This window comes from Sinocyclocheilus grahami, unplaced genomic scaffold, assembly GCF_001515645.1.
Source record: "Sinocyclocheilus grahami isolate Dianchi unplaced genomic scaffold, SAMN03320097.WGS_v1.1 scaffold126.1, whole genome shotgun sequence".
In the NCBI taxonomy this organism is placed as follows: Eukaryota; Metazoa; Chordata; class Actinopteri; order Cypriniformes; family Cyprinidae; genus Sinocyclocheilus; species Sinocyclocheilus grahami.
In genome coordinates, this window is record NW_015505305.1 from 952,730 (window position 1) to 964,245 (window position 11,516).

Below are 11,516 nucleotides of genomic sequence, written 5' to 3' on the forward strand. Positions count from 1 at the left end.
ATCCTTGCTTCTCAAAAAACATTTCTTACTGTTATCAATTTCTAATAACAAAATTGAAACCTTGCAGTATAAAAGTATTAATTTCTTTCCCCCACAAAACAAAATCTTATGGACTCCAATTTTTTGACCAGTTGTGTATGTGCTGTGTATTTTATTTGCACCGTCATTTGGTAATGTGCCGACAAAGATCAAGATCAGTGTTGTTGTTTTTTTCCATTATTATTATTAAAGGCATGACACTAAATTTAAATGTTTATTGTAAATAAATAATTTTATATATTTACATAATATTAAAACACAGTATTATAAAACTACACATTTACCATCTGAGAATTACATCCCAGTTAAAATCAGCTGAAATAAGTACAGTAACATTCCTCACCTTATGTATAAATCATACAGTACATATACAGAGACATAATCAAGTACTTTCCCTTGAACCAAAATCAGTCTCGTGGCCTTTTTTCCCCTTAAGTCCCAGAACTAAAATACCTGTAAATCCGCTGTATGTATTAACAGCAGATCACTTTATTTATTAGTTATACCATACAGAGTCTTCCTATTATAAGATGCAGAGTCATAAGTGTTAAGTAACAATGATGTTAAGAAATACCCAGAAACAGGAAGACCCCACTCTTAACATCAGTCATATTATTGTACTATTGAATGCTTGTTTTTTGCACCTTGTAAGCATTAGGAGGAAGGTCCTGGTACTAGGTTGTCACCTAAAGTGCATCTTTCGTTTCCGTCCAATGAGGATTCTCTTGGAGGTTAAAAAGTGCGTCATGACGCTCAGCAACATGAGGAAGATGGTCATGGACATTACGATGACATAGTGACTAATACTGCAACACAGAAGAAACATCTGATCATATTTGTGCATTTACACATGTACAAAAACGAACACAAACCAAACTGAGCTTGTGGTCAGTTTGGTTAAAAAGGATGGAAGCTAAAACAAGAAGTACAATACAGTTAACCCACCTAGTGCCTATGTCAAGCCAGCTTCCATGATCTTTTACTAAGAAAAAGAAGTGCTGGTGAAAAAGAACAGAGATAAGTTAGGATAATTAGTAAAAAACAAAACAAAAAAAGCAACTTTTATGCAATTTAATTTTGCCATTATTTGTCATGTTCTCTATGCTAACCTTACCAATGCCATCAAGTCTGAGATGACAAGCACAACGAGGAAAAGGCTAGAAAATAAATGCAGAATTTATGTAAACTTATGCAAAAACAATGTCATAAAGCAATCTAATATACAAAAAAATATTTTGTTCTGCCTGAGCAGGAACATATCCTTGTTTGGACGGTAACCTTACCAATGCCATCAAGTCTGAGATGACAAGCACAACGAGGAAAAGGCTAGAAAATAAATGCAGAATTTATGTAAACTTATGCAAAAACAATGTCATAAAGCAATCTAATATACAAAAAAAATATTTTGTTCTGCCTGAGCAGGAACATATCCTTGTTTGGACGTTTTTTTGTTGTTGTTGTTTTTAACAAGTACCAAAGCCCAGTTGTTTGCAGTCAACAAGGAAGTGTCTGTGAAGCGCTTGAGCATAAATATAGCAAATGCTTGAAGAAGTGGTCAGTCTGCAAACAATGTGGGCAAAAAGAGAAAGACCAGCTGGTTTCCTGCTGTTCTAAGTATTCTGCTAATTACCTTCGTGATGAGAGCTGTGTTGACACTTGAATGCTTTCGAATGTGCACATCACAATTACAAATGGAATTAACACCTGAAAAAGGATGCAACCGTTAAAAGAAGCATAATAGCACAAATACCTGTGGCACCCATGGCACTCATTTAAAAAAAAAAAAAAGAGCGTCAATCTGAAACTTTATGTTGAGCAAGCGCTATACCTTCCACATCAACATGCCACCCATGATGAAAGGATTGAAGACGGTCAGAAAGCAGTAAACTGAGGCTGGATCAAAACTGTGAGGGAAGATAAAGGCACAATTAATTTATATTTTTAAGCAATATTTTTCTTTAAAAACAAGCAGCTTACCTATTAATAGAGGCAATGTTACCACAACCAAAGAATGCAATTATAATGAAAAACACCTATTCCAACAGTTAAGGAACTATATTATTTTAAATAGTGTAAGCATTTTTCAATAATCAAAAGACACAAATCAAACAGTCTGTAGTCCAAAAGGATGCAAAGAAGTAAGATCTCCGAATGTCATCCAGCCTCAGCTGCCTGATCTTGGTAATGTCAATGTTTTCAGCAAAATCAGTGCTGGAGAGCTGAGAAAACAGGAAAACGGTACAATCAATGGTCTGTCTACTGTTACTTTGATACATAAACTTTACACAATGCTATACACCTTCAACCTCATTTTGAGACTTTTATTTATTTATTTTTTACAGAGGCTGAAGGGAAGCCCCTAAAGAATAAGCCTAGAGGAGGAGGGGACCTACCTCAGTCCGATTTGAACTCCCTTGCGTGTTCATGGTTTCCTGCTCAATGTTTATCCATGCAAACATGAGCCATGACAACACCGGAGGAAACAGAGCCTCATACCTTCACAATTTACAAACCAAACATCTATTAGAATAACTTTCATTTAAAATATTAATTTTGAATAAATTATATTTCAATTTAGAATAAATCTCAATAAGAATAACATCTTAAAAAAATAATTTGTAATTAATTTGATTAATCAGAACATCATGTGACTTGATTAATATTTTAAGAATATACACTTGAGCACCAAATCAGATTTATCGGAAGAATGGAGTAATAGCTGCTGAAAATTCAGCCTTTGCCATCACAGGAATACATTACATTTTAAAATATATTTAGATAGAAACGTTTTTTAAAACTGTAATAAAATTTCTTATTATTAACATTTTACTGCATTTTTGATCACATAAAAGCAGCTTTGGTGGGAATATAAGACTTCCTTAAAAAATAACCAGCCCCAAACTTTTGAACGGTAGTGTATTATTTAATTCTTAAGTAATTATTAATTAGAATATTGTCTGTATAACTGAAACTGTCTCAAACCGGTCAGCAGCTGAACTGAAAACTTTTACAACTTATTTGCTTACTGTAAGCACTATGTGGTTTGTTTTTGAATTCCATTTCCTTAGACAGGCAACCTCAAGAGGAGAATTTGTCTAAACTAACATGCTGGATTACTGTTAAGCATAGCGTGGACATAGCATAGCATAGCATGATTAGATCAATGGTCAGTGGCTTTTACCCTGTGCTCAGGAGGAGGTAGACACAAACTAAGGACATCAGGATACTCAGAAGTCTGCGAAAGAGCCTGGTGGAACTCAACAACGGTATCAAAAATGAGGAAACTAAAAGAAAAAAAACAGTGTGAGAGAACAGGGGAAAGAGTATGAACAGGATGGAAGAAAAGAAGAAGTGCAGTTCACTGGTTAAAAGTCATGCATCAAGGGTTCATCACACCATATACTCATGTCATTTCAGATCTTTATGACTTTTTTCTGCACAAAAGAAAATATTTTGGGGTTCCAACTTTCAAAATAACACTGGACCCTTTTGACTTTCGTGGAAAAAAGACACTGAGACTTTTCTCTAAAGATCTTCTTTAGTGTTCCACAGCAGACAGAAAATCATACAGATTTGGAATGACATGAGGGTGAGTAAACAATGACAGAATTTTATGGGTGAACTATCCCTTTAATACAGTGTGTATTGGTAACAGAGCATCATGGGAATGGAGATGGCAAACCTAGTGTGAGCCAGCTAACAAGCTGGTTGAAGAGTGGCAAGCCTTGCTTCAGCTGCAGACTGGAGTGTGTGCTGGTCAGGATGTAAGCACACAGCACCACCTGCATCATCTGGAAACAAATGCACACAAATAAGATTCTCAGATTATTTTTAAGTAGGATACATTTAGATGTAGTCCCGATTTAGCCCATACAGTAATAAATTAATGAATAAATAAAATATCTGGTCAAAATATATTTTCTATTTTTAGTACTCTATATTCTAATTCTACTCTTTAAAAAAAAAAAAAAAAAACACTTGTCCCTTTTAGACTTGCGCTCTATTCATTTGCTGCTTGGTTTTTTTAAACTAACACTTGCTTTCTAATCTTTCTTTTTATTTATTATATTATTTTTTTTAAAAACCTTGCTACGTGTACTGCGTTAAGCTAACTGAGACTTGTTTTAGCTCTTGTATATCATTGCTCTTTTGTTGATTCTGATTGCTTCCATTGTCCTCATTTGTAAGTCGCTTTGGATAAAAGTGTCTGCTAAATGACTAAATGTAAATATATGCTATATATATGTTGTAGTGAACCTCAATGAAATATATTTTTGAAATTAAATACATTTATTTATATAAAGGTTCTACTTTCATATTTCAAAATGTATTTCAGGGGCAAGAAAATACATTTCCAATCTCACAGTGGCCTATGCTTAGGCTAAATGCAAGTGTGAAAGGAATAGCCCACTAGAGATCAAAACTAGATGTTGTATCCACTATTTAAAATGTGTTAAAATAATTAGATTCTGAAATACTTTACAGTAGAGTAACAGGAATGTATTTTTGCCTGTTTCTGTCTGCTGCAAGAGAGATTTCATACAATTTCACCAGAGATAATCAGCAACAGGAAATGCAGTGTATACTATAACAGACAAATATGGAGACCATATGAACCTCTAATGTTACGGAGGATCTTTTGTTTTAATTTCCATGGGCTTTTGGGATTTGAATGGCATTATTTTGACATTCTTATTAACCTATTACTCTATCTGTTTCCCAGTTGCATTTTGGTCATTACTTCTTAGTGTACATCTAAGTCTCCCTGACTTTTGTTCTGTGCACCTACTTTTACATGTTTTTAAGTTTAGAGTAATTTGCCTTAATTACCTGGTTTTCATGTTGTGTCCTTCTCTAGCTTGCCTGAAACTACTCTTTACAGAACTATATCCTGGATCACTGTTTTTAAACACAGGGTTTCCCAAATGGAATTTGCAGGCACCTAGGGGGGTTCATTAGGGAACTGCAGTGTAATAATAATAAATAAAATCATAAAAATAAGTAAATAATTTAAAAACAATCAAAATGAAACCCTTACTAAAACTGCATGTCGTGTGACCATTAACCGAAATCAAAGAACCACAGACATGCAAATGTGTTGTTAAAATATTAAAAAATTTCACCTAAAATCTCAGGGGGTATGTCAAGTAAATAGTTTACATTAAAGGGATTTGGTTGAGAAAAACGTTTGGGAATCTAACGTTCAGATGCTGTTCGGAGCCAGAATCTGACCTCAAATGTCTGCACCAAAATGTTTATGGTGAAAATGTCCTAGGAGAGTGAAAAAGGACAAAAAGAAAGAGTCAAAAATGACCTGGCAGATGAACAGCTGACGATCCCTTCGGATCAGAGGAGAGCAGCTCCATGATGACCAGAGGTATGAGGACGAGTTGAAGAGGGTCAGCACTCCAGCACAAATTCTACAATAAAACATGTTAAATTTAGAAGATAAACCTTCCTGACACCATTCAGCATCACTAAACAGAGTATAAATGTGTTTAACAGGTTAAAAGAAGAAAATGAACAAATTATTGTGTGTGTAACAGGATTAGGCATCAGTAAGTGAACAAAGAGTGCTCACACATAGTTAACGTCTGGTTCCCGTCCCACCACAGGCAACAGTGGAAACACAGCCAGAAAGAGACAGCTCAACATCCAGCTTAATGACCTGAACTACAGTAGTATAAAAAGGCAAAAACAAGTCTTAAAAAAACACTCCTTTAAGACCTCAAACCAGAACAGGCCTTGAGAAGGTCACCTTACCTTTGCTTTTGTGTAAAGGCCAGAAACCATAGGCCACAGTGCCAGCACCACCAGCCCCAAGGTCAACATGGCCCGATAGAAAAAACTCACAACCTAATAAACACCAGCAAAGAGGAAATGAAAGAAGTTAAATAGTTAACACCTCTAATTACTACTAAGTGCTAAACAGTTCTAACACTTAAATAGGACAACAGAATTCAGCTAATCGAGCACTTACTAGTAACTCAATTCCAAACGTAACCAGCAAAAAATATCCAAAGCATTTGCTGAGTGGTAATGATGGGACTGATCGAACCAGACTGGCAAGAGTTTCAAATCTGTGACAGAGAGAAAACACACAAACTCCAAAACTCTCCAAGGGGGAAAAACAGCCCTGGTATAATGTTTATAATATTTATGACTTATGTGTCCTCCAGAAGCTTGCGTTCTGCAAATGAACAGCGCATTACAGTGCCATCTCGCAAAATCACTTTCATTGAGTTTAACTGTTCCCTGCTGGTGGAATGACCTGCCCAGCTCAATTTGAACAGCTGAGTATTTAGTCATCTTCAAGAAACTGCTAAAGACTCATCTCTTCCATCTACATTTGAACCTCTATCACTAGAACTCTCTATTCCATTTCTATTTCTTTTCTTTTTATTTATTATAAAAAAAACTTGACCCTCTAACACTAGCACTCTCCATTTCTATTATATCTGCGTATCTTATTTTATTTATTATAAAAACATGACCCTCTAACCCTAGCATTCTCTATTCTATATCTATTCTATCTACTTGTTCTTTTTATTTCAAAACAACAAAAAATAAACCTTGACCCTCTAACACTAGCACTATCTATTCTATTTCTTTTCAACTTTTTATTCTCTTTATTTATTATTAAAAAAACCTTGCTACGTGTACTGCGTTAGACGGGTCAAAGCACTTATATATTGTTGCTCTTTTGTTGGTTTGATTGCTTCTATTGTCCTCATTTATAAGTCACTTTGGATAAAAGTGTCTGCTAAATTATTAAATGTAAATTTATTAATACATTTGAATATGATTAACAAATATGGATTTATGGAAGCATTTTTGTGAAATGCATCTATTTTCCTATTCATCCTTGGTCATGTGAATAATTTTGCACATTGTTGGGGCTGTGTAGTTAATCAACATTTATTAATTAACATTATAGATGCACAATATATCAGAATGACAATGGTTTTTGGACAACATTTTTAATTTATTGGTATATAATGGACATATATCAATGAATATTGGATATTTAATTGTGCTTACTCATTTCTCCTATACTGTTACATTTAAGTACCTTTGCCATCATGTATTAATCAATTAAAAGTTAAAAAGTGAATTTAATAAAACTGTTAAATGTAATCTTTAGAAAATCTCAAAATAATATTTTCATAAAAACAGGGATGAGTAACTTACTCCCTCATGACGGAAAACCACACGGGCACAGGGAGCAAGCAGTAGATGTAGTAGGTCCAAGGACTGGACTGGACCATCAAGAACAGAGCCACAAGCAGACCTATACACAGAAACATCTGGCCCAGACTCCTTTCTGTTACCTTAAATGGAACAGATACAAACAGATACAGGATATGACATTTATTTGAACCTATGTTTTTTTTACCAATAAGCCACTAACCTCAATATTCAATACAAACAGGTACAGGATATGACATTTATTTGAACCTATGTTTTTTTTTACTAATAAGCCACTAACCTCAATATTCAATACAAACAGGTACAGGATATGACATTTATTTGAACCTATGTTTTTTTTACCAATAAGCCACTAACCTCAATATTCGATACAAACAGATACAGGATATGACATTTATTTTAACCTATGTTTTTTTTACCAATAAACCACAACCTTAATATTAGTGACAATGACCATGACTTACAAACATGCTGCACGTTTACCAATAAGCCACTAACCTCAATATTCGATACAAACAGATACAGGATATGACATTTATTTTAACCTATGTTTTTTTTACCAATAAATCACAACCTTAATATTAGTGACAATGACCATGACTTACAAACATGCTGCACACTGGACTACAACATCCCCCGCTTACCATGGACATTTCGTATGTAAACGGGAGTAAAATCTCACCTGATTGACATCCACTCTCATGGATGTTTCCAACCCCCATTCTGAAATGTAAGTAGGGTTAAAGAAATATTGACATAATCAATTCCATGATGTAATTAGGTTTACATATGGAGATAAAGTGGTGTGAGATCAATAAGGGGCATTAAACAAACCTTTTAAATAATTATCATCATATTTGTGAGAGCCCTCCCGTTGTGCTGTCTGAACCCCAGCGCCCCATGCTACCAGTGGGGTCAGCGTCTCTGATGGGTGTCCCGCACCATGAGATCCTATAAAACATATACCCGTATAATGCACTGAACAGATTTATAAGTGATAAATTACCTATTCTACACGAAATGTTATTTTGTAATGCTGACTTGAACTGTAATATAAATCAGGTGATGTTATTTTATTCTTAAAAGATTGGCTTCATTCAGAGGGATAAAAGTCATTTATTAAACAAAGTTTCCTGTCACAGTATTTTAAAGTTTTAAAGTTATAAAAACTAGGTCAGAGATATTTTACCCCAATTTGTCATGCCATGGTCAGAAGTAAAAATGTAAGCCGTTTTTCCATCATGCCCATAAAAGTCGTCCATAACCTATGTTTTTTTTTACTAATAAGCCACTAACCTCAATATTCAATACAAACAGGTACAGGATATGACATTTATTTGAACCTATGTTTTTTTTACCAATAAGCCACTAACCTCAATATTCGATACAAACAGATACAAGATATGACATTTATTTTAACCTATGTTTTTTTTACCAATAAGCCACTAACCTCAATATTCGATACAAACAGATACAGGATATGACATTTATTTTAACCTATGTTTTTTTTACCAATAAATCACAACCTTAATATTAGTGACAATGACCATGACTTACAAACATGCTGCACACTGGACTACAACATCCCCCGCTTACCATGTGCATGTTAGTTGGAGGTTTGCGTAGGCTAGCATGTGTCTTCAGGATGAACAAAACCACATAAGAGGTCCAACCAATAAAACCCAGAACCACACTGCTGCCAAGGAAGAGTCGGTCATAAGTGTGATAATATGACAAGCCCTCCATGGCCTGGACTATCAGATCTTCACAATAACGGATCTGGAGAAAAAGACAAGAGAAAGACATGGCAAGACAAGATAAAGATAATCAACAAGTCAGTTTGGTCATGACAACAACCAATCAACACTCACTGCTTCATCAAACTGTCCTTTCTGGATCAAATTTCTTGCATTACGCATAAAATCCATCTGTTTAGAGTCACTCAGAGGCCTAGAAGTAAAAAAGACAATCTTACAACTTGAGCTGTATACCAACACCTTCAGAACACTGCCTGGCAAAAAACTAAATTCAAAAATTCATCTTTTCCAAGGAGGAAAGTAGGTCATACAGGTTTGAAAAGACACAACAGTGAGCAAATGATGACTGAATGTTTATTTTTAGGTTAATTATGACTTTTACTCACTGGTAGGGTGTAAACAGAAAGGATATTGTTGTTTCTTTTTTCTGTGCCATTTTCACCTGTTGATTTAATAAACGAAAAAAAGATTGCTGGTTATTTCTAATTAAAACGGACAGAATGGGCCAAAATGTACTGTACTTTACCCTAAATTGCTCCAAGATCTGAATTGCATTTGCATATATGCTCTCAGCCTTAAAGTGCTGGCTGTTATTCAGGTAATTCAGAGGTAAGACGCCCTGTAATGCAACAATTGCATCAGAAAATAATTTAACAAGTGCATATATGTCTGTATAGAAGTGTGCTGCTCTGTGATATAAACTTGTGATCTGAAAGCTCTGAAAATCATGCTCACCACAGAGTTCACAGGAAAGGGAACTCCTATAAGAGATGACATTAGAGGAGCAATATCAGCCTGCAATAGTATAAAAAGATCAGATCAGCTATGTTCCTGATATTTATAGACATTTCGTATGTAAACGGGAGTAAAATCTCACCTGATTGACATCCACTCTCATGGATGTTTCTAACCCCCATTCTGAAATGTAAGTAGGGTTAAAGAAATATTGACATAATCAATTCCATGATGTAATTAGGTTTACATATGGAGATAAAGTGGTGTGAGATCAATAAGGGGCATTAAACAAACCTTTTAAATAATTATCATCATATTTGTGAGAGCCCTCCCGTTGTGCTGTCTGAACCCCAGCGCCCCATGCTACCAGTGGGGTCAGCGTCTCTGATGGGTGTCCCGCACCATGAGATCCTATAAAACATATACCCGTACAGATTTATAAGTGATAAATTACCTATTCTACACGAAATGTTATTTTGTAATGCTGACTTGAACTGTAATATAAATCAGGTGATGTTATTTTATTCTTAAAAGATTGGCTTCATCCAGAGGGATAAAAGTCATTTATTAAACAAAGTTTCCTGTCACAGTATTTTAAAGTTATAAAAACTAGGTCAGAGATATTTTACCCCAATTTGTCATGCCATGGTCAGAAGTAAAAATATAAGCCGTTTTTCCATCATGCCCATAAAAGTCGTCCATCACACTGACAAATTCAGCGACACCAGAATCAACAAGGCCAATGTTCTCTAGATATTCCCTGTAAGTGCAGAAATCCCAAAGAAAACATTACATTTGAGAATTTGAGGAAACACACCAAACTAACAAAACACTTTAAAGACAGACACCCGGAACAAATGAAAGAGTTCAAGCAGATACGTGTCATTTTAATTTTTTATATTTAGATCTTCAGTGTTTCCCATCCTTTGATTTATTTGTGGCGGCCCACCACAATATCAAAATTGACCGCCACAAATAGATTTTCCAAAAGGCTTGGACCTCGTTGAATAAACATGAGCACTGCACGTGTCAAAGTCAAAACCAGGTGCGGGTGTTTTTATATCACTGTGTTTTTGAAGGAAACCGACTGTCTTCAGAAAATGATGGACGTCATTTTCATTTCATTTTGCCTGTAATGCCTGAGCAGTGTTTGTGAGTGCAGTGCTTATTTGATTACAGCCGTTACTGGGGAAACCTCTATCTCTCCCGCTTTACAAGCGCCTCCTGCTGGCAGAGAATGAATTTGCATATATGCTGCCACAAATAGACTGCAAGTCTGTGGGAAACACCGCTTCTGTTATGAACATTATTCAATATTTTAATCTGAATGTCGGATTGAAATGAACGCTGTTAGAGTAGTTAATAGTTAGCATAATGCTAATATAATCTATAATAACGCTAATATAATGAGCAGTAGTATGAAGTTTCTTTATTAACTATTTAATGTTCCTATAACTTTTATTAAAAAAGAAGGACATGATGATATTTACTATTTTTACACACCAGAGGCTTTTAAATGAATTGTGAATCTAAAATATGCGTGTTAGAGAATGTACAAATGGTTAACATTGTTTGTGTCATATCAGTCAGATCAGTTTTTTTTCTTTTAGCTCACTTAGTTGTTATTATTGGCTGAATAACTCTAGAAGGTTTTCACAAGCCCTTTAAAATTAAATATGTAGGCTACACAGTTTGGATTAAATAAAAGTATAGTCAAATTTTTTAATTAGCATGTGTTTTTATTTTGCTTTGGTAACGAAATTGGTACCGAGAACC

The 11,516-nt window shown here is 34.8% G+C and overlaps 1 protein-coding gene and 1 long non-coding RNA gene across 4 annotated transcripts in view; both read right to left on the bottom strand.

The window, feature by feature from the left end:
- Positions 1 to 228: 228 nt before the first annotated feature.
- LOC107590193 (phosphatidylinositol glycan anchor biosynthesis, class N) overlaps positions 229 to 11,516 on the bottom strand; it is a 15,804-nt gene continuing 4,516 nt past the window's right edge. For 2 of the 3 annotated variants that reach the window (XM_016278827.1, XM_016278826.1), the window contains exons 7-29: positions 10,370 to 10,500; positions 10,035 to 10,151; positions 9,883 to 9,923; positions 9,741 to 9,800; positions 9,532 to 9,624; positions 9,392 to 9,447; positions 9,120 to 9,198; positions 8,845 to 9,027; positions 7,231 to 7,370; positions 6,020 to 6,119; positions 5,803 to 5,895; positions 5,621 to 5,712; positions 5,354 to 5,459; positions 3,722 to 3,830; positions 3,221 to 3,323; positions 2,433 to 2,535; positions 2,172 to 2,258; positions 2,017 to 2,072; positions 1,868 to 1,943; positions 1,670 to 1,743; positions 1,323 to 1,365; positions 985 to 1,037; positions 229 to 845 (exon numbers count right to left, since the gene is read on the bottom strand). In XM_016278827.1, the coding sequence (XP_016134313.1) occupies positions 722 to 845; positions 985 to 1,037; positions 1,323 to 1,365; positions 1,670 to 1,743; positions 1,868 to 1,943; positions 2,017 to 2,072; positions 2,172 to 2,258; positions 2,433 to 2,535; positions 3,221 to 3,323; positions 3,722 to 3,830; positions 5,354 to 5,459; positions 5,621 to 5,712; positions 5,803 to 5,895; positions 6,020 to 6,119; positions 7,231 to 7,370; positions 8,845 to 9,027; positions 9,120 to 9,198; positions 9,392 to 9,447; positions 9,532 to 9,624; positions 9,741 to 9,800; positions 9,883 to 9,923; positions 10,035 to 10,151; positions 10,370 to 10,500 (2,119 nt within the window). In that variant the 3' untranslated portion in view covers positions 229 to 721. Of the gene's footprint in view, positions 846 to 984; positions 1,038 to 1,153; positions 1,197 to 1,322; positions 1,366 to 1,669; positions 1,744 to 1,867; positions 1,944 to 2,016; positions 2,073 to 2,171; positions 2,259 to 2,432; positions 2,536 to 3,220; positions 3,324 to 3,721; positions 3,831 to 5,353; positions 5,460 to 5,620; positions 5,713 to 5,802; positions 5,896 to 6,019; positions 6,120 to 7,230; positions 7,371 to 8,844; positions 9,028 to 9,119; positions 9,199 to 9,391; positions 9,448 to 9,531; positions 9,625 to 9,740; positions 9,801 to 9,882; positions 9,924 to 10,034; positions 10,152 to 10,369; positions 10,501 to 11,516 lie in introns of all 3 variants that reach the window. The other variant, XM_016278828.1, reaches the window with a different exon arrangement.
- On the bottom strand, positions 7,923 to 8,510 carry LOC107590194 (uncharacterized). The gene is made up of 3 exons (XR_001609754.1): positions 8,438 to 8,510; positions 8,083 to 8,199; positions 7,923 to 7,971 (listed from the first exon to the last, which is right to left on the bottom strand). It is a non-coding gene; the product is annotated as an uncharacterized lncRNA (long non-coding RNA).